We start from the raw sequence: 20,923 nt of genomic DNA, 5'->3' as shown, positions 1-20,923 counted from the left end.
TTCCTTGTCCCTTGAATGTTCTCCCAGTTATCTGCAAGTCAAACTCCTCCTTGACTTTCAAGTCTTGACTCAGCTGTTACCTCCTCACTGAGGCCTACTCTGACTAATATAAATTGCAACTTGCCTCCATTCCCCCAGCACTGATTATAACCCACTATCATATTGTACAATTTACTTTATTGTGTGTCTCTCCACTGGAAGGTGTGCTTCTGATATCAGGAATCTTTGTCTCTTTATTCATTGAGGTAACCTAAGCATCTAGAACAGTACCTCGTACATACTAGGTGTTTATTAATGTTTATTGCATGAATGATTGAGAAAATGGTGTGGAGAGAGTTAAGCATTTTGGCAAAAAAATAAAAGGTGGAGGTAGATTTTGAACTGATATTTATGTGTTGTGTTTCTACTATTAGAAGATAATATCCAAAAAATGTGTTAGGATGAATATTAAGATTGTGGATAACTTTTTTCCTTTGTGCTCCCTCCTCAAATTTAATTATATTTTACATAAAAGTATAATTAAAAAGTAAGTTACCAGAGTGGAAGGAAAAAGCTAGCTATCAGGAAACTAGAGGAGGCAGCCACAAGGTTGAAATCTGACACTTCATCTGAGCAAGAGCTTGTCCCACAAATGCACTGATCTTATCTGCCTTAAGAATAGAGAATGATGGTGTGATAAAGCTGTGGTAAAAGTTGTGAGTGCTTTTGACCTTAGACATTTTGTGAGTAATCTTGGCACTCTGTGTAACCCTGAACAATTTTATTTAACCTTTTTGGTCCTTCAAAATCAGGATAATAGTCTCTCTTAGAGTTGTTGGGGATTAAATGAAATATGGTATGTGAAGAACTAATGCTTATTATGTATATATTGAAATGTAAAGAGCTCATTATGCATAATATATGTCCTCAGTAGTGTTGTACATACTGAAATGTAAAGGCTCAATAGGTATTAGCTAATGTCATTATTATCTTTATTGCTGCTGCTTGTTTGGTACAGAATTTTTAGAAAAAAAAGTTTTTAAGGTATTTATTAATTTATTTATTTAGAGACTGAGACTGTGTGAGTGGGACAGGGAGAGAGAAAATCCCAAGCAGGCTCCATGCTGTCAGTTGTGGAGCCCAACATTGGGCTTAAACCCATTGAACCATGAGATCATGACCTGAGTGAAAACAAGAGTTGGACACTTATCCAACTGAGCCACCCAGGCACTCCAGAAATTGATTTTTTATGCATGTATCTTGTTTCCTAGTGAGTTTTGGCACGTGTCAACGTAGAAAGTAAACTAATATTGTTCAGATAGCCATACAGGCTTTGTTGAATATATGCGTTTTTCCTAGATGCTTGTTTGTGGTTCAAATTTTATGTTATATCTTACAAATAGCTATCGCTTCCTTAATAATTTATATAAATTTTAGGTTATCTAACTATGATCTCATTGTTTTTGAAGTCTTGGTTGAGTAACTCCTATAGGTCAGGTGTCATACTAAGTTCTGAGAGAACTAATGAGAACAAAGAAGGCATGCACTGTGAATCCTTAAGCTTACATACAGGTAGGTAAGGGAGGCAGACATGTAAATAGTTACAAGGTAGGAAGTGCTGTTAATATATATGTAAATAAAATGACTATGAAAAAGAGTTGGGAGTAGTAAATTACTTATGAATAGGGAGCAATGAAGGGAGGCTTTATGAGGGAGAATATTTGGTGCTTTATCTAAAGAACATTACAGAGGACCCAAGGCTTCAGTAGAGTCATACAGAATTCTACTGAGGGGCTGCCTTCAAAGAAAGACTTCCAGAAGCAAACTTTGTACATGTTAAGGTTTTCATACTGTACAAAGACTGCGATCTCTGAAACCTTATCTGGAAGATTTTTTTTTTTTTTTTATTTAAGTTGCAAGACTGTAAATGAGTATAATCTTTGTTGTGTATGCTTTGGAGAAACATTTAAATTGGGGAAGGAATCTACATTAAGTTCAGTGAAATGGTTAACAGGACACTCTGATTTGGTATTTTCTTTGAAAGCAGAAAAGAACATCATCTCAGCAGGCAGGAAACAGAAGGCCTCATGGCAATAAAGATCATTTTAAGAAATGATAAATGAGAAAGAGAAAAGTCTATTTTTAGAGAGAGATGAATATTAGAAATTCAATATAGGGCAAGAAAATTTAGTAAATGGACTACATAGTGTATACATTGCATGCCTTAAAAATGGCGTGTTATTTAAAAGTTAGGGAACCGTGTAACCCAATCAACATTGGAGAATGGTCTCAGGTTACTGTCAGTGTATCCATTAGTTCATAGTAAATTTGGATGATAAATAAGGTCACAAAATAACTGTACCTGAGGAAAGAATGAAAATTAATATACTGAGTTTTTTAAATTCACATAGCAATGAAATACGTGAAAACTGGAAGAATTACATGAGGTAGAAGAGATGTCTTTCTAAATGTAATGTGAGATAGAATTAGCACATATGGAGAGAGTTCATTGGTAGAGCTAGGAAAGACACTTTAACCCTAGATGGATCCTTGAAAGCAATCATTCAAGCATAAGAAGATGTACTTTGAATGGGTTAATGCATTTGGAGAAATTGATGTAGGTCTAGAGATTCTGGGCCTTGGAACTACACCAGTAGCTTTCAAATTTAGTAGTGATTCACATTAAACAGTACATTTAAAAAAAAGATTTATTTAAGTAATCTCTACACCCAGAACAGGGCTTGAACTTACAACCTTGATATCAGGAGTTGCACGCTCCTCTGACTGAACCAGCCACGTGCCCCTAAACTACATTTTTATAATGTGTGTGTACCTAAATCAAAGATTTCTGAAAATAGTACTTACCTGTACTATGTATGATGATACATTGTGTTCTACCTTATTTTTGAAGAAAGCTGGTCAAAATGATTTCCTGCCAACTATTGGAACATACCCCATGGTTTGAAAAAATACTGAGTTACACTGTAAGAAAGAAAGAGACTTGAGTTTCTGAAGTCTCTTCTCTGAAGAATCTGGCTGTTAAGAAGGTAGTGATTCGTGGGGCGTGTGGCTGGCTCAGTCAGTAGAGCATGCATCTCTTTATCTCCAGGTTGTGAGTTCACCACATTGGGTGTAGAGATTACTTAAAAATAAAAAAATTAAAAAAAAAAAAAAAGGTACTGATTCTGTCCTTTTTTGAAACCATATTGGTGTTGTTTTAGTTATACCTTGAAAACGGCCGAGGCTGTTTCACTAAACAAGTTTTTAAGGTCAGGGAACTTTTGTGATAATAAAGCTACTATTTCTTACGAGTGAAGAGTGTTATCTAAAAGTTTATTTTTTATCATTGGACAAAAATGAGCTTTTAAAATTAGATTCCATATAAACTCTTTGTTACCAAAGCTATCTTCAAATGATGTCTATAACGTTCCCCTTTTAAACAATATACTTTTATGTGAGTGTTGAAAAGGTTGTATACATATCAAAAAATACATGATGAATATTTTTAATTTGTCTTTTTTTGATGTTTGTTTACTTTTGACACTATATAGCATGTATAGTCCTTTAAAGTATTTAAAAAATTTACTGCTGACTGATACATGACATTGGCCCCATTCTTCTGTTATGGAAAATTACCATTTTATCAGTGAAATCCAAATTTTTTTTTCTTAAGTGTAAAAGTATATAAAATACTCCCTATTTAAAACTTTAAATAGCTTTCTCAAAGTAGAGTTTTTCATAACTTCAAATAGTATTTTTCCTAGACAAAAAAGTCTGGTTAAATATTCTTTATTTTAAAAATTTTAGGGGCGCCTGGGTGGCTCAGTCGGTTGAGCTTCTGACTTCGGCTCAGGTCACGATCTCACCGTCTGTGAGTTCAAGCCTCGCGTCGGGCTCTGTGCTGACAGCTCAGAGCCTGGAGCCTGCTTCGGATTCTGTGTTTCCCTCTCTCTCTAACCCTCCCCCACTCATGCTCTGTCTCTCTCTGTCTCAAAAATAAAACATTTAAAAAAAATTAAAAAAATTTTTTTAAGTTTTATTTGAAGTGTAATTGACAGAATATATTAGTTTCAGGTGTAAAGCATAGTGAATTGACATTTATATATTACAAAATGTTTACCATAAGTGTAGTTACCATCTGTCACTGTACAAAGTTATTACAATATTATTGACAATATTCCCTATGCTGTACTTTTCATTCCTGTGACTTATAACTGAAAGTTTGTACCTCTTAATCTCCTTTACCTATTTGGCCCAGTCCCCCACTCCTTTCCCCTCTGGAAACCACCAGTTTTTTTTCTGTATATATGAGTCTCTTTCTGTTTTTGTTGTGTTTGTTTTGTTTTTTAGATTCCACATATAATTGAAATCATATAGTATTTGTCTTTCTGACTTATTTCACTTAGTTTACTACCCTCTAGGTCAATCTCTTTTATGGCTGAGTAGTATTTGCATGGTGTGTGTGTGCGTGTGTGTGTGTGTGTGTGTATGTGTGTACATGTGTACACACCACATCTTCTTTATCACTTCATTTGTCGGTGGACACTTGGGCTACGTCCATATCTTGGCTATCGTAAGTAATGCTGCAGTGAACATAGGGGCACATATATCTTTTCGAATTAGCATTTTTGTTTTCTTTGGATAAATACCCAGAAGTGGAATTACTGGATCATGTGGATCATCATCGATTTTTAATTTTTTAAGGAACTGCCATACTGTTTTCCATAGTGGCTGCACCAGTTTACATTCCCACCAACAGTATACAAGGGTTCTCTTTTCTGCACAGTCTTACCAACACTTGTTTTTATATATGTATATATGTATGTGAAATCATATATATGGTTTCTTATATATACATTAGCCATTTTGACAGGTTTGAGGTGATAATCTCATTGTGGTTTTGATTTGCATTTCTCATATGATTAGTGATGTTGAGCATCTTTTCATGTGTCTGTTGGGGAGCTATGGTTGTTTTGTTTTTTGAAAAATGTCTATTCAGGTCCTCTGCCCATTTTTTTTTTTTAATGTTTATTTTTGAGAGAGAGTGCGTGTGCGCACGCACGAGTGGGGAAGGGGCAGAGAGAGAGGGAGACACAGAATCTGAAGCAGGCTCCAGGCTCCGAGCTGTCAGCACAGAGCCCGATGCGGGGCTCAAACCCACAAGCCATGAGATCATGACCTGAGCTGAAGTCAGACAATTAACCGACTGAGCCACCCAGGCGCCCCATGCCCATTTTTTAATCAGATTTTTTTTAATGTTTATTTTGAAAGAGATCGAGAGCATGTGTGTGTGCACAGGCAGGGAAGGTGCAAAGTGAGAAGGTGAGAGAGAGAATCCCAAGCAGGCTCTGTGCTGTCTGCATGGAGCCCAGTGCAGGGTTCCAGGTGGGGCTTGACCTCATGAACTGTAAGATCATGGCCTAAGCTGAAATCAAGAATGGCCAGAACTGAAATCAAGAGGTGGATGCTTAACCCACTAAGCCACCCAGGCACCCCTGTTTGAGTTCTGTTTGTTTGTTTATATTTTTAGAGAAAGCGAGTGGGTGAGTGGAGGAGGAGCAGAGGGAGAGGGAGAGAGAGAATCCTTATCAGGATACATGCCCAGCTTTGGAGCCCTATGTGTCACTCAATATCATGACCTGAGCCAAAATTGAGAGTCGGTCCCTTAAGTGACTGATCCACCTAGGTGCCCCTTAGAGTTCTCTATATATTTTGGGTATCGACTCCTTATTGGATATATTATTTGCAAGTATCTTTTTCCATTTAGTGGGATGCCTTTTCATTTTGTTGATAGCTTCCTTTGCTGTGCAAAAACTTTTTAGTTTGATGTGATCCCAATTGTTTATTTTTGCTTTTGTTGTCCATGCCTGAGGAGACAGATCCAAAAAAATATTACTAAATACCAGTGTCCAAGAATGTACTGCGTATGTTTTCTTTTAGGAGTTTTACAGTTTCAGGGCTTATATTTAGGTCTTTAATCCAATTTGAGTTTGTGTGTTGGGGGGGGGTGGTGTATAAGATAGTGATTTCACTCTTCTGTGTATAGCTGTCCAGTTTTCTCAACACTATTTATTGAAGAGACTGTCTTTTCACTATTGTATATTCTTGCTTCCTTTGCTTTAAATTAATTGACCACATAAGTGTAGGCTTATTCCTGGTCTTTCTATTCTGTTCCATTGATCTATTTGTCTATATTCAGTTTTTTGGAATAGTTTGAGATGGCTAGGTGTTAACTCTTCTTTAAATGTTTGTTAGAATTCACCTGTGAAGGCATTGGGTCCTGAACTTTTGTTAGTTTGTTATTATTACTGATTTCATTATTAGAAATCTGTCCATATTTTCTGTTCCTTCCTGATTCAGTCTTCAGATTATATATATCTAGGAATTTATTCATTTCTTGTAGGTTGTCAAATTTGTTGGTGTATAGTTTTTCATGGTCTCTTATAATTCTTCGTATTTCTGTGTGTTGACTGTAACTTCTCTTGGTTAATCAGTTTTGTTTATCTTTTCAAAGAACCAGCTCTTGTTCATCTTTCTATTTTTTTGTTCTCAATTTATTTCTGCTCTTTATTATTTCTTTCCTTCTACTAACTTTGGACTTTGTTCTTCTTTCTTCTTTTTCTAGTTTCTTTAGGTGTAAGGTTGGATCATTTGTGCCTTTTCTTTTTTTTTGAAGTTAGCCTGTGTTGCTATGAACTTCTGTCTTACAACTACTTTTGCTGTGTCCAATAGATTTTGAAACATTGGATTTTCACTTTCATTTGTCTTAAGGGTTTTTTGTTTTTGTTTTTGTTTTTAGTTTCTCTTTGATTTCTTTGTTGGCTCATTGGTTGTTTAGTACCACATGTGTAGCCTCCACTTTTTCCTCCATTCACTTTTTCCTGTAACTGATTTCTAATTTCATACCTTTGTGGTCAGAAAAGATGCTTGATATGATTTCAGTCTTCTTAAATTTATTGATACTTGTTTTGTGACCTAACATGTGGTCTGTCTTGGAGAATGTTCCATGTGCACTTGAAAAGAATGTGTATTCTGCTGGTTTTGGATGAAATTTTGTATATAATAAATATGTGTGTGTACGTATAATATATGTATATAATAATAATGTGGTATAATGTGTCATTTAAAGCCACTATTTATTTAATGATTTTCGTTCTGTATGATCTATCATTGATATAAGTGGAGTGTAAAGCCCCAACTATTTTTATATTACTGTCAGTACCTTCTTACCGTGAACTCTGTGTCCATTGTGGGGCTTCAACTCAGGACCCCGAGATCAAGAGTCACATGTTCTACTGACTGAACCAGCAAGGCATCCTGTCGATTTCACCCCTGTAGATATCTACAGTTGGATATCCTTTGTTGGATTGTTCTCTTTATCACTGTGTAATGCCCTTCTTTGTCTTGTTATAGTTTTTTGTTTTAAAGTCTCTTGTCTGATAGAAGTGTTGCTACCCCATTTTTTTCACTTCCATTTTCATGAAATATCTTTTTTTTATTCACTTTCAGTCTGTATGTGTCTTTAGGCCTGAAGTGAGTCTCTTGTAGGCATCATATAGATGGGTTTTGTTTTTTTATCCATTCAGTCACCTTATGTCTTTTGATTAGAGTGTTTAGATCATTTACATTTAAAGTAATAATTGATAGATGTATATTTATCATCATTTTGTCAATTGTTTTCCTGTTGTTTTGTAGTTCTCTGTTCCTTTTTCCTTCTCTTACTCTCTTCCCTTGTGATTTGATGACTTTTTTAATGTTATGTTTGGATTCCTTTCTCTTTATTTTTTGCATATCTATTAAAGGTTTTTTTTTTGGCTTGTTACCATAAGGTTCATATATAATTTCCTGTGTATATAGCAGTCTATTTGAAGTTGATGATCTCTTAAGTTCATACATTGTAAAAACACTACATTTTTACTTCCTCCACATTTTATGTATATGAATTCACATTTTACATCTTTTATTTTGTGTATCCCTTAACTAATTATTGTAGACATAATTGATTTTACTATTTTTGTCTTTTAACCTTCATACTCACTTTATATATAAGTGATTGATCTTTTAGCTTTATGGTATGTTTGCTTTTAGCAGTGAAGTTTTTTTTCTTTCATAATTTTCTTACAGCCTTTTCTTTTCCACTTAAAGAAGTCCCTTTAACATTTCTTGTAAGGCCGGTTTTAGTGGTTACGAATACCATTTGTTTCTCGAGGAAACTCTATCTCTCCTTCAATTTTGAATGATAACTTTGCTGGGATGAGTATTATTCTTTATAGGTTTTTTTTTTTCCTTTTAGTACTTTGAACATTCCCTCTGAACTGCAAAATTTCTGCTGAACAATCAGCTCATAACCATATGGTGTTTCTCTTGTATGTAACTAGTTGCTTTTCTCTTGCTGCTTTTAAGATTATCTGTTTATCAGATAATCAGATAACTTTTGACATTTTAATTTTTATGTATCTTTGTTTGGATTCTTTGGGTTTATCTTGTTTGGTGCTTTTTTTTGCTTCCTGTCTTTGGATGTCCATTTCCTTTCCCAGGTTAGGGACATTTTTAGCTGTTATTTCTTCAAATAAGTTCTGCCCCTTTCTCTCTTCTCTTGGAACCCTATAATACTAATGTTATTACAGTTAACATTGTCTCAGAGTTCTTAACCTATCCTCATTAAAAAAATGTTTTTTGGGGGGGCACCTGGGTGGCTTAGTCAGTTAAGCATCTGACTCTTGATTTCGGCTCAGGTCATGATCCCAAGGTCATGAGATTGAGCCTTGTGTTGGACTCTTCGCTGGGCCTAGAGCCTGCTTAAGCAGGCCTTGAGCCTGGGTGGCTCAGTTGGTTAAGCTTCTGACTTAATCTTAGGTCATGATCTTGCAGTTCATGGGTTCGAGCCTTGTGTTGGGCTCAGTGCTGACAGCTTGGAGCCTAGAACCTGCTTTGAATTCTCTCCCTCTGCCCCCACCGCCCCCCCCCACCCGCTTGCATCTCTCTCTCAAATAAACATTAAAAAAAAAAAAATTCTCTCCCTCTACTTCTCCCTCTCAAAAAAAAATTTTTTTTTCCTTTTTGCCATTTAGCTTGGTGATTTCAACTGTGCTGTCTTCAAGATGAGTGATCTGTACTTCTGCATCCTCTTATCTGCTGTTGATTTTCTGTAGTGCATTTTTCATTTCCGTTATTGTATTTTTCAGCTCTGATTTGTTCTTTTTATATTTTTTCTTTGTTGAAGTTCTCACTGAGTTCATCTACTCTTCTCTCAAGTCCCATGAGTATCTTTATAACCATTACTTTGATTGCTTATCTCTGTTTCATTTAGTTCTTTTTTCTGAGGTGTTGTCTTATTCTTTCATTTGGCACATATTCTTCAGTCTCCTGATTTTGTTTGACTCTCTCTTTCTGTGTATTAGATAGGTCAGTTCTATCTTCTGGTCTTGAAAGTAGTGACTTTAAGTAGAAGGTGACTTGTGGGGCCTAGTAGTTCAATCCCCCCTGGTCACCAGAACCAGGTGTTTCAGAGGTGTCTCCTGTGTGGCCCTCCTGTTGCAACTGGGCTGTGACTGCTTTAGGCAGGTTGATGTTGCTAGTCCTCAGCCTGTCTGGCTACCGTGACTGAGTGTGACTACGGTGGACACACTGGTTGGCAGGATTGGCTCCTAGCACAGTTGGCTGTTGTGGGTGTGCTGGTGAGAGGGGCACCAGTCATGTCTGAGGCTGCCCACTGGGTGTGGTGGGGCAGAAGTTGTTTTAGGGGGCTGCTGGTCCCCACTGAGGATGTCCACTTGTTGTGGCAGGATGGGAGCGGTTTTGGAGGGTCACCTGCTATAGCAGTGGGGCAGCTTCACTGGGGAACACTGGGGCAGGTGACTGGTGGTAGCAAGGTAGAAGGAGGGTGTCAGAACTGACTCCCACCAGCTAAGCTGAAGGGGGTGGGGTAGGGGGGAGACATCCACTAGGCTTTCCCTTCCTGGAGAAAGATCCTACAGATCCCTGCCCTTTCAGCACACACCCTAAAATTAGTCAGTAAATTTCCTTCATAAATAATCCAGGTTCTTTTCAGACTGCTGTCCTTGTGCTGAGTCTTGGAGTGCATGATATGTGCTGGCCATTTAAGAGTAGAGTCTCAGTTTTCCAAAACCCTCTGGCTCTCCTGGAGTTAAGCCCTGCTGATTTTTTTTTTTTTTTTTTTTAATGTTCATTTCTATTAGAGAGAGATAGAGTGCAAGCAGGGGAGGAGCAGAGAGAGAAGGAGACAAAGAATCCGAAGCAAGCTCCAGGCTCTGAGCTGTCAGCACAGAGCCTGACACAGGGCTTGAACTCAGGAACCGTGAGATCTTGACTTGAGTTGGAGTTGGATGCTTAACCAAATGAGGCACCTGGTGCCCCTAGCCCTGCTGATTTTTAAAGCCAGATGTTGTGGGGTTGTGTGGGGTAAGGATTGGGGTGGGGATTGCTTTATGTAGGGCTAGATTCTCTTGTTCCCCAGGGAAGACCTGCTTGCCTGTGATATCCCTTCTGCTTGTGAGTCACCACCCTGGGGGTTTGGTTCCCAGCTGTCTCTGCCCCTCTTAACCTTTTCAATATGGCCCTTAAAAAATATCTTTAATTGAGACAGTACTATTCTGCTAGTCTTTGGGTCATTTTCAGAGTGAGTTGCACTTGATGTTGGTGCAGCCTTGATGTTGCTGTAGGAGGACGTGAGTTTAGGATCCTCCTACTCCACAATCTTCTCAAGCTTCCCTGGATAAATACTCTCTAAATTAGACCTTTAGCCAGTACATTGCGGTGGCAATCCTTCCCTGGGAGGTCTTGCTTTTGTAAACTAGTTTTCAAGTTGTTTCTTGTTTAGCTCTATGGCTTTGGCTCTGATGGGAGTTTGTTGACAGTTTATTGACATTACAAATAATGCTGCAGTAAATATTCCAGTGTACTTTAGTAGTGCTGGGTATTTCTGTAGTGCTGGCTGGGTTTTTTTCCCTTATAAGATAGATTGTCAAATGGTATATGAATTCAAATATTTAAACGGCTAATAGAAACTATTAGATTGTTAGATTAAGTTTACAGTCTTGCCAGCAAGTATGAGAAGTAGATTTCCTCAGATGCCTGTGATGGATGTTTTCCTTTTCTGTCTTTTATATTTTATAAATCTGATGTTAAAAATAGTATTTTACTTTTCAAATTTCACATTTTTCTACTATATATGTGTGTATATATATATATATACATATATATGTATATATATGTGTATATATATATACACAAATCACGTATGTTTATGGCCTCTGTGTTTCTTTTTTTAAAATTTTTTAAAAAATGTCTTTGTTTATTTTTGAGAGAGAGAGAGAGCACAAGCAGGAGAGGGACAGAGAGAGAGGGAGTACAGAATCCGAAACAGGCTCCAGGCTCTGAGCTGTTAGCACAGAGCCCAACGTGGGGCTCAGACTCGTGAACCTCAAGATCATGACCTGAGCTGAAGTTGGATCCTTAACTGACTGAGCCAGCCAGGTGCCCCCGTGGCCTTGTGTTTCTATTCTGTGAATTTAATTCCCTGTTTTTTTCAGTGGCATTGTTCATGTTTTTGTTAATTTTTAGGAGATCTTTGTATATTAGAAATAGTAATCCTTTATAGGGAGATACATCTTTTTAAAAATGATTGATTTCGGGATTCCTGAGTGGCTTAGTCTGTTAAGCATCTGACTTCAGCTCAGGTCATGATCTCATGGTTCAGAGGAGTTCAAGCCCCACGATGGGCTCTGTGCTGACAGTTCAGAGCCTGGAGCCTGCTTCAGAGTCTGTGTCTGTCTCTCTCTGCCCCTTCCCCTCCCTCCCTCCCTCCTTCTCTCTCTCTCTCTCTCTCTCTCTCTCTCTCTCTCTCTCTCTCTCAAAAATAAATGAACATTAAAATTTTTTTTTAAATGAATGATTTTTTTTTTCTAACATAGTGAATTTCTCCATTCATAAGAGAATGCATTTGTTTTGAAACTTCCTTGGAGTTGTGAAAGACTTCACATTTAGAAGCTGATTTCTGTTTTGGACTATCTAGTTTTAGTATGTCTCTAGATATGTATTGTGAGTGTTTATGTGAATTTTAGCTGAGATTTGGTCAGCATATCAGGGAGAGATAAATACAGAGGCTAGATTTGCATTTATGTTATATTAATGTTTATTTGAGGGTAGTATTAATGGGGTTTCTGAATGTCTTCAGTTAAGACAAGTAGGTTGATGCTGAATGGTTTTTAGAAGCTTTTTCTTATTTTCAGATGTGTGCCCTTTAGTAAACTGGTTAAGGAATACCTTGGCTTAGAACTTCTAATGAGGAACAGGTTAGTGGTGTCTCTATCACTATTGGAGGGCAGGGAGGGCAGTTAGTAGGGCTCTTGGCCTTTCTAGCCTCTCTGTTGACCTGAGTATGCCTTACAAATAAGAATCATCGTTTTGTATGAGTGACGTGAGAAAAGCTGGGAAACACTCTTAACATGCTTCTTAGCCTAGTAAGTGAATTTGATAAACACACAGAAAAATAAAAATAATGAATGAGAAGTAATCTAAAACTTGAGAATTGAAGTGGGTGTACTTTTGGTTAACAGTTGTTGTAGTATATTCTATAGTAAGCACTGGCAGTGTTATTTTCTAAGTGCTTACAAGACTTAGAATTCATCATAAAATAAGTATGTTTTTGGAGTTAGGCCACATTTAAGTCTTGTAATTGGGTTCTTTAGCTAATAGTTTATAGTACAGTCTCTACCCCCATCCTCAATGAAATTTAGGATGCTATTACTACAGTTTGTCGTTTGCTAGTGGTCGATATTTTTTTAAAGGTGTACTACTAAATGGAGATTTAATTCACATTTACTAGTTCTAACAGATCTGTTTTATAAAAAAATTATGTTTTGCAGCATCATTCTGGTCTCTAACTTAATTCATTTAATAAATATTTGAGTGCCTTCATGTCCTTAGTCCATTCTTATGGACTAAGAATACAGTAGTGAATGGGATTTGGCAGGGTCCTGCCCTTGTGGAGCAGAAGGAGGGTGGAGGGTACTAACCTAAATCTGTGAACAATTTAACATAGTAGTAAGTGCCATGAAGAAAACAGGCAGGGTTATTTGATGGGGGTTGGAAAGGGTGGGGTATTTTGGCTGGGATGACTAGGGAAATCATCTCTAAAGTAATCTTTTAGGTGAAGTCTTTAATCATGTGAAAAAGCCAACTTGCTTGTTTCTGAAAGTGTCAGCCTTCCAGGTGAAGGGAACAAGAAATTCAAAAGTCCTGAGACTTTAAGCTTGATGTGTTCACAAAGGAGTTTGGCTTATATTCTGAGTCTTCAGTAGAGGAGGAATATGTTGAGTTGCATCTTTAAGGTTGCTCTGGGTGCTCTATATCTAGATCATAGGAGCCACATAATTTCAGACTAGTGAGATGCTCAGATGAGCCCTCATTCTTCATCTTTCTCCCTCTCATCTGGTTCTAAATTCATTCATCTCTTAGTTGGGGAGAAAGATATAGGGAAAGGAAGAGCTGTGGGTGCCCCTAAAAAATGACCTCATGGTAATGGAGGGATAGAATTAGGATTGTGAAGGGGGCTCAGGTTTATATGTCAGAGGAGGTGGGAGGCAATGTGTGACAGTCCTGACACTTGAAGTCTGTGGTATTTTGTCCTGCCTCCCACTTAGACAAATAAAATAGGCTTTATAGAAGTTTACAGTTGTAATAGTAAAACACACACACAAAAGATCCCCCCAAAAAGAAGATAGGTAATATATAAAAAGTAAAAATTTCTCACAATCCTTCTGAAACAATCACTGTTAATACTTTATTATTGTAGGTTTTCTCACCTCTTTATAAATCAAGATTTTCCTCCCTCTTTCTAGATTAATATAAAAGATTCAAAATATATTTTGCATCTTTTATTTTGTCTTGGATGGCTTTTTTCCATCTGCACATACAAATTACTTCATTTATCACATAGATATTAACGTTTGTTGAATTCCCTATTAAGTATTTGGTCCCCCAGTTTTTTTAAGTGTATCTATTTTTTTTTTTTTTTGAGAGAGAGAGGGAGAGAATCCCAAGCAGGCTCCACGCTGTCAGTGCAGAGCCCGATGTGGGGCTCGAATTCACAAACCGTGAGATCATGACCTGAGCTGAAATCAAGAGTTGAAGGCTTAACCCACTGAGCCACCCAGGTGTCCCTGGTTTCCCAGTTTTTCAAGGATATGAACAGTGCTGTAATGAAGATGCTTATACATGTATCTTTTTAAGTTCTTATTTAAATTTAGTTAACATACAGTGTAATATTGATTTCAGGTGTACAATTTCGTGATTCAGCACTTAAATACAACACCTGGTGCTTATCACAAGTGTGCTCCTTAATCCCCATCACCTGTGTCCCCCCCACCTGTCTCTCCACTGGTAACCATCAGTTCTCCATAGTTTCTTGAGTCTGTTTCTTGGTTTGCCCCCTCTCTTTTTCCTTATGATTGTTTGTTACATATATCTTTAAACACTTGCCTTACACTTCTGTAGGATAAATTCCTAGAGTGCAATTGAATACTAAGTCAATCTTGAAAGTTTCTCAGATGTAAAATGGGATGTGAGTCCTACCTAGAGTATTTCTCTAAGGATTAGGTTGGATAATGTGAGTGGGATGTATGTAGTATGTATTGCCTCATATAGTAGGCAAGTAGTAAATGGTAGGTATTATTAATAATAAGACAAAATAAGTTTCTTTTTTTTTTTAATTTTAATTTTATTTTATTTTTAACGTTTTTTATTTATTTTTGAGACAGGGAGAGACAGAGCATGAACAGGGGAGGGTCAGAGAGAGGGAGACACAGAATCTGAAACAGGCTCCAGGCTCTGAGCTGTCAGCACAGAGCCCGACGCGGGGCTTGAACTCATGGACCACGAGATCATGACCTGAGCCAAAGTCGGACGCTTTAACCGACTGAGCCACCCAGGCGCCCCAAGACAAAATAAGTTTCTAAGGGAGGAAGGTGTGAGAAGGATGGGATTCCCTATCAATCTCACCCTTTTCTAAAGAAGGAGATAAACCTCACTTCTGCATGATTGCTGACTCCCAGTCAGTGTCAGGGTGTTGTGTGTCCTAACTGCACACTCTTTGTCTTACCACCATTGTGTGACTGTGGACTACTGTTGCAGTTTTCTTGTTGCCCAGTTAAAACATTTGGTTATTTTTGGTTCGGTGACTGTCTCTGCTTGCTCCTGTTTGTAAGCTTCATTTTTGTACCAAAACTGAAATGTGAATGTTATGGTGGAAAGTTTATGGACTTTAAATTTAAACATATGTATATCTGGTTATTTTACCTATCACCTGGGTGCTCTTCAGCAAGTAGTGGTGATTTTTCTGTGCCTTGTTTAAAGAGTGGATGGAGGAAGGAATTTAAAATATTTGGGATCTTCATAAAAAAATTAAATGAGATAATTTATATATCAGTGTCTAATACACATCCTAGACATACTAATTTCTTTTTCTTCCTTTAAGGCAGAAAATTATGGCTTACACATTTTTTTAAAAAATTTCACCTGTTTAAATTTCACATGTTACTGATATGCAAGGGTAGTCACTCACACTTAAAATACAATAACTAAAGAAGAAGAGAAATGTAATTTAAAAAGTGTTAGACTAGAAGTCAGGAAACCTGGCTGGGCCTATGTTCCAGGTTGGTATAAGTGGTGGTATAACCCTTGATACATCTTTTGATCCCTATTCCCTATTCTCGTTTTTGAGTTGTCTATGAAATATTTTATGGAAATATACTAACATAAAAGTTTTTGATTAATTGAGTTAAGCAGAGGGTGTTACTTATGAGAACGTCCACATACTACTATTTTCACAATTACTCTATGTTGTTGAGTTGCTTTTTTCTAGAATTAAATTTTTGTCTTTTTTTTAACTAGGTTTAAGTGTTGTGTAAGCTGCATCAATGGAGCACATACAAGGGGCCTGGAAGACGATCAGCAATGGCTTTGGATTCAAAGATGCAGTGTTTGATGGCCCCAGCTGCATCTCCCCTACAATAGTTCAGCCATTTGGCTTTCAGCGTCGGGCATCAGATGATGGCAAACTTGCGGACTCTTCTAAGACAAGCAACACTATCCGTGTTTTCTTGCCAAACAAGCAAAGAACAGTGGTATGTAAATGTTCCTCTCAGTAAGTTTAGCTGGCCATCTGCCTATAAAAAGCATTTTGGATAATTTCACTCACTTTATAGACAGGCAAAATTGTCACTTAGTGTCTTTATTAATTGGCTTTCCAGTTGCAGATTTTATTGCTTTATATTACTATGTTCCTTCCATACCTCCCACTTTTCCCCACCCCTTGGCCTTCCTTCAGTTGTTATTCTCGCCTGGAATGTCTTCTTTTGAAAAGCTCCCTTAGACTGTTCCAGTCAATTTTATGTATATAGGTATTATGGATATTAAAGCAAAATGCTCACTTAAATTTTTTGGATGTTATAGTTGAGTATATAGAAGAAAATAAAATTACCTAGAAAAAATTATTTTGGTAAGTTTTGTAGGCCCTGGGCAAAGCTAGAGGTAGCTTAGAAAGCACAGCATCTTCCTCTTTTCCTGGGCACTGACACTAGCCAGTTATGTCTGCACAGTTCATTTTTGTAGTACCAGCAACAGGTTCATACTAGTAGCATCATGGTGGGACACTGCCACTTGGTTTTCTGACATAGAGTTCTAACTTTTCTGAGAAATAACTGCTCAAAATAGTTCCTTACTATCTTGGTGGAAAAAACCCCACCTGGTTAAAAAAGGAAAGTGAAGTTGTGCTAATTTTGCTTGGTGGAACATTTGAGAAAACCTTAGTTCAAAAACTTCCATGCTTCCTCCTTTCCCACTCCCCATTCTTTGAGTAAAATCAGTGCATTGGGCTTTTCTTTGTACCTGGGTGAGACAAAGTTCTGAGGTTGGAAAGTCCAGTCCAGAGTTCTGTTTTTGACAGTTCCACTCCCCTCTCCCAGTTTACTAATAAATTCCTTTATACTTCTTTTGTGAACTTAAGAAGGAGACTCCCAGTTATAGTGTTGTACCTTTACATACATTTTAAACTGAAGGCAAAACTCAAAAGGTATTTGAGTATTATTTTTGTTCCCCTTCCTAAAAATAAAAGTTGAATGGCTGGCAAAATAAATAGTAATAACCTCCTTAATATTTCAAAAGTGGCCTTTCATTTGCAAGGTGATTTTTTTACTTACTGTTATTGTTCATTCATCTTCTTATTTTTTTATTTTTTATTAAAAAAATTTTTTTTAAAGCTTTATTTATTTTTGAGACAGAGGGAGACAGAGCATGAGCAGGGGAGGGGCAGAGAGAGAGAGGGAGACACAGAATCCGAAGCAGGCTCCAGGCTCTGAGCTGTCAGCACAGAGCCTGATGCGGGGCTTGAACTCACAAACTGTGAGATCATGCGCTGAGCCGAAACGCTTAACTGACTGAGCCACCCAGGCGCCCCCATTCATCTTCTTTCTAACCTTAAATGGAGAGCCCAGGTGGGAAGTGTGAATGTAATGGGAAGCTAAGACTAGCTGAAGACCGTGTGGTACTGCTTCAGGCTAATACTGTGCCTGTCTTCCCCATTCCCATCTCCTGCCGGGTTGCCTGGAAGACTGGGAAACTTAGTTTGGCATAATGATTAATTAAGTATATGGACCTTTAAGACAACCACGCTCAAATATAAATCCCTGTATTGCCTTTTATTATCGTCTAGATAAGTTACATAATATTTTGAGCCCCTGTTTCCTCACCTTAATGAAATGAGGCTCATGCTGAATATACAGTAGCTGATTCATAAGTAAAATGGTAGCTATGATTATTTGAATTTTTCTACATCTTTGTAGCCCTTGACAGCTTTCAGTTGAGCACAATCGGTAGTTGGGAACAAGTGATTTGGAAGCTTGGCTTCTCCTAAGGCTCTAGCAGATAAAATTAGTTTCTCCCATTTCTTTGACCAGAGATGGACCATCTTCTTTCAGCTGGCACGTATCTTCAGGGGAGCATTGGTGGAAGGAGTCATTTACTGGCCAGCACCATGAGTCAGCAGTTTCTAATCATTCCCAGGTTACTTCACTGCTTGGAACCTAAAATGACCCTCCTAATCACTTAGTAGGCTCCAGAAATAAGATTTAACTAATTTCAACATGTATCCATGGGGAGGTGTAGAGAGGAGAATGGCAGAAAGTGTATATATATGATTTAAATAATTGTAGGAGTATAATTGGTAGTTGCTTTTTCTTTCTTTTTTTTTTTTTTTTTTTAATTAAAGTTTATTTATTTATTTTGAGAGAGAAAGCGCACAAGCAGGTGAGGGGCAGAGAGGAGAGACGGAATCCCAAACAGGCTCCATCAGCACAGGGCCTGATGAGGAGGCTCAAACTTATGGACTGTAAGATCATGATCTGAGCTAAAAACCAAGACACTTGCCGACTGAGCTACCCATGAACACCATTTTAGAGTTGCTTTTACAAAAACTTTTTTCTTGGGGCGCCTGGATGGCTTAGTGAGTTAAGGGTCCGATTCAGCTGAGGTCATGATCTCACGGTTCATGGGTTCAAGCCCTGCGTCGGGCTCTGCTGACAAGTCAGAGCCTGGAGCCTGCTTCAGATTCTGTGTCTCCCTCTCTGCCCCTCCCCTGCTCGCACTCTGTCTCTGTCTCTCAACAATAAATAAAAGTTAAAAAAAATTTTTTTCTTGTCATTTATTTTGTAAATATGTGTCTCTTTGCCACTCCTTGTTATTAGATGGGTGCTTGGACCATAGCTGAGGACCATTAATTACCATTACAATCAACTGACGGCTAAAATACAGATTCCTGGGCTTCATTCAAGTTCAACTTAATCAGAATCCTTGGATGTGTTGGAGGGGAGAAGCTGGGAATCTTTATTTTCATAAGTTCCTTGGATGATTCTAATGCCAGCCACATTTGGGAACCCCACTTGGATTAGAAAATATTTAAAGAACTATCTAGCTCTTAGAGTATGTGGTTTTGTTTTTTTTTTAATGTTTATTCATTTTTTTGAGAAAGAGCATGAGTGGGGGAGGGGCAGAGAGAGAAGGGGAGACACAGAATCTGAAGCAGGCTCCAGGCTCTGAGCTGTCAGAACAGAGCCTGACTCGGCTCAAACTCATGAACTGTGAGATCACGACCTGAGCTGAAGTTGGACGCTTAACCAGCTAAGCCACCCAGGTGCCCCTAGAGTCTGTGACTTTAATGAAGATTAATGATATAGCACCTTATATTTTTCAAAGCTCTACTGCATAGTATTTGATGCAAGTAATGATTCTGTTAGTGTGTGTTTGTTAGTCTTCATTGTCCTCATTCTTGATGTCTTATCTTCATAGTTCAGATCAGTGTATCTCACTTTTACTTAGTTTTTTTTCCTGAAAACTGTAAGTTAGTGGGTCTAAGGGTATAACTACTTCAAGAAACCTAAAATAAACTTGCTATGGAACATTTTAAATAAATACTTTAGACTTTTCAAATAGATCCAAACATATGCTCTTACCTGCCTTTGGGAAGGAGCTGGTTTGGCCACTGTCAGCTGTCACACTTTAACTGAGCACAGGAGCTCCACTGTGGGCAATTTACAAGTACCATAGATCTACATTTTGTTCTCCTTACTGGCCATACTCACTCTAGTTGCCTCAGTTTTAATTAACTTTATTGGCTTTAAAAACAAAATGTATGGGGCTTTTATCAAAACTCTTAAAGTCTTATTCAAAAAAAATTTTTTAATGTTTATTTTGAGAGAGAGAGAGAGAGAGCACAAGCAGGGAAGGGGCAGGGAGAGAGGGAGATTCCCAAGCAGGTTCCTCACTGTCACCGCAGAGTACGACTAGGGGCTCAACCTCACGACCCATGAGATCATGAACCAAAATTAAGAGTTGGATGCTTAACTGACTGAGCCACCCAGGTGCCCCATTAGTTGAAATTTTTATATAGCTGCCATTGTTAGTACTCCAGGTACTCATACTTCCTACTAGGCCTCTGAGTGCCTGCCTAGCTTTTGAGGATGGGGTACAGGACAATGTGGAGGGACATACACTAAGGCTGCTTGAAATGGTGTGCATGTTTATTTAAATTAACAGTGGTCTGCTTGCCTTTACTAGTGTGAAATGTATATGAGATGGAATTTTTGTTAGGAAGATAACAAACCTGTTGTTGAAAACAGGTTGAAATGCAGTTTTGATCAGAAAAACTCATGTTTATAGATCAGATTGATTTATTTTCTTTTCTGGTGGATGTTCCTGCTTGCATGTACATTTCAGTCAGTCAAACAAATTAGACCAGTGTGAAGGGAAATGTGATAATTTTATCTTTCTCAACCACTCTCTTCTGATAATAGCTAGAGGTATGTCTTTTCATACTCATACAATATATGTAAACATATATGGGTTTCCCTGCCCTTTAAGTAATCTTATTCTTTGTATTATTCTGAAAAATATTTTCCCACAATTGATAAATCATGGACATCCTTCCCTTTAGGTCATTATAAATAATATAGTAGTGTCTTAATGTGACATATACAGATATTTTAGGCTTTATTTAAGCATTCCCCTATTGCTGGACATTCCAGCTATTTCCTGTGTGTGTGTGTATGTGTGTATTTATCATTACAAACAATGCTGTCATAAATCTTCTTCACATACCCTTACAGACTGGTGCATTTATTACTATGCTTATCAAAGGATGTGCAGCCTTTGTTGGTTCTAAAGATGGCTTTTTGTTTGTAGGTCAATGTGAGAAATGGAATGAGCTTGCATGATTGCCTTATGAAAGCACTCAAGGTGAGGGGCCTGCAGCCGGAGTGCTGTGCAGTGTTCAGACTTCTCCATGAACATAAAGGGTAAGAACTCAAAAGTCAGTCAGATTCTCTTTCATACTAGTAAGGAGCTGCTGGCTTCAAATAATAAGTTTGTATTT

The 20,923-nt window shown here is 37.7% G+C and overlaps 1 protein-coding gene across 3 annotated transcripts in view; it reads left to right on the top strand.

The window, feature by feature from the left end:
* The window catches only part of RAF1 (Raf-1 proto-oncogene, serine/threonine kinase), an 82,820-nt gene that overhangs the window by 36,028 nt on the left and 25,869 nt on the right, over positions 1-20,923 (top strand). For 2 of the 3 annotated variants that reach the window (XM_042979532.1, XM_042979533.1), the window contains exons 2-3: positions 15,892-16,124; positions 20,734-20,846. In XM_042979532.1, the coding sequence (XP_042835466.1) occupies positions 15,918-16,124; positions 20,734-20,846 (320 nt within the window). In that variant the 5' untranslated portion in view covers positions 15,892-15,917. Of the gene's footprint in view, positions 1-15,891; positions 16,125-20,733; positions 20,847-20,923 lie in introns of those variants that run through there. The other variant, XM_042979534.1, reaches the window with a different exon arrangement.

Source organism: Panthera tigris, chromosome A2, assembly GCF_018350195.1.
Source record: "Panthera tigris isolate Pti1 chromosome A2, P.tigris_Pti1_mat1.1, whole genome shotgun sequence".
In the NCBI taxonomy this organism is placed as follows: Eukaryota; Metazoa; Chordata; class Mammalia; order Carnivora; family Felidae; genus Panthera; species Panthera tigris.
Note: the sequence above shows the minus strand (reverse complement) of the source record. Positions and strands in the feature narration are given on the sequence as shown.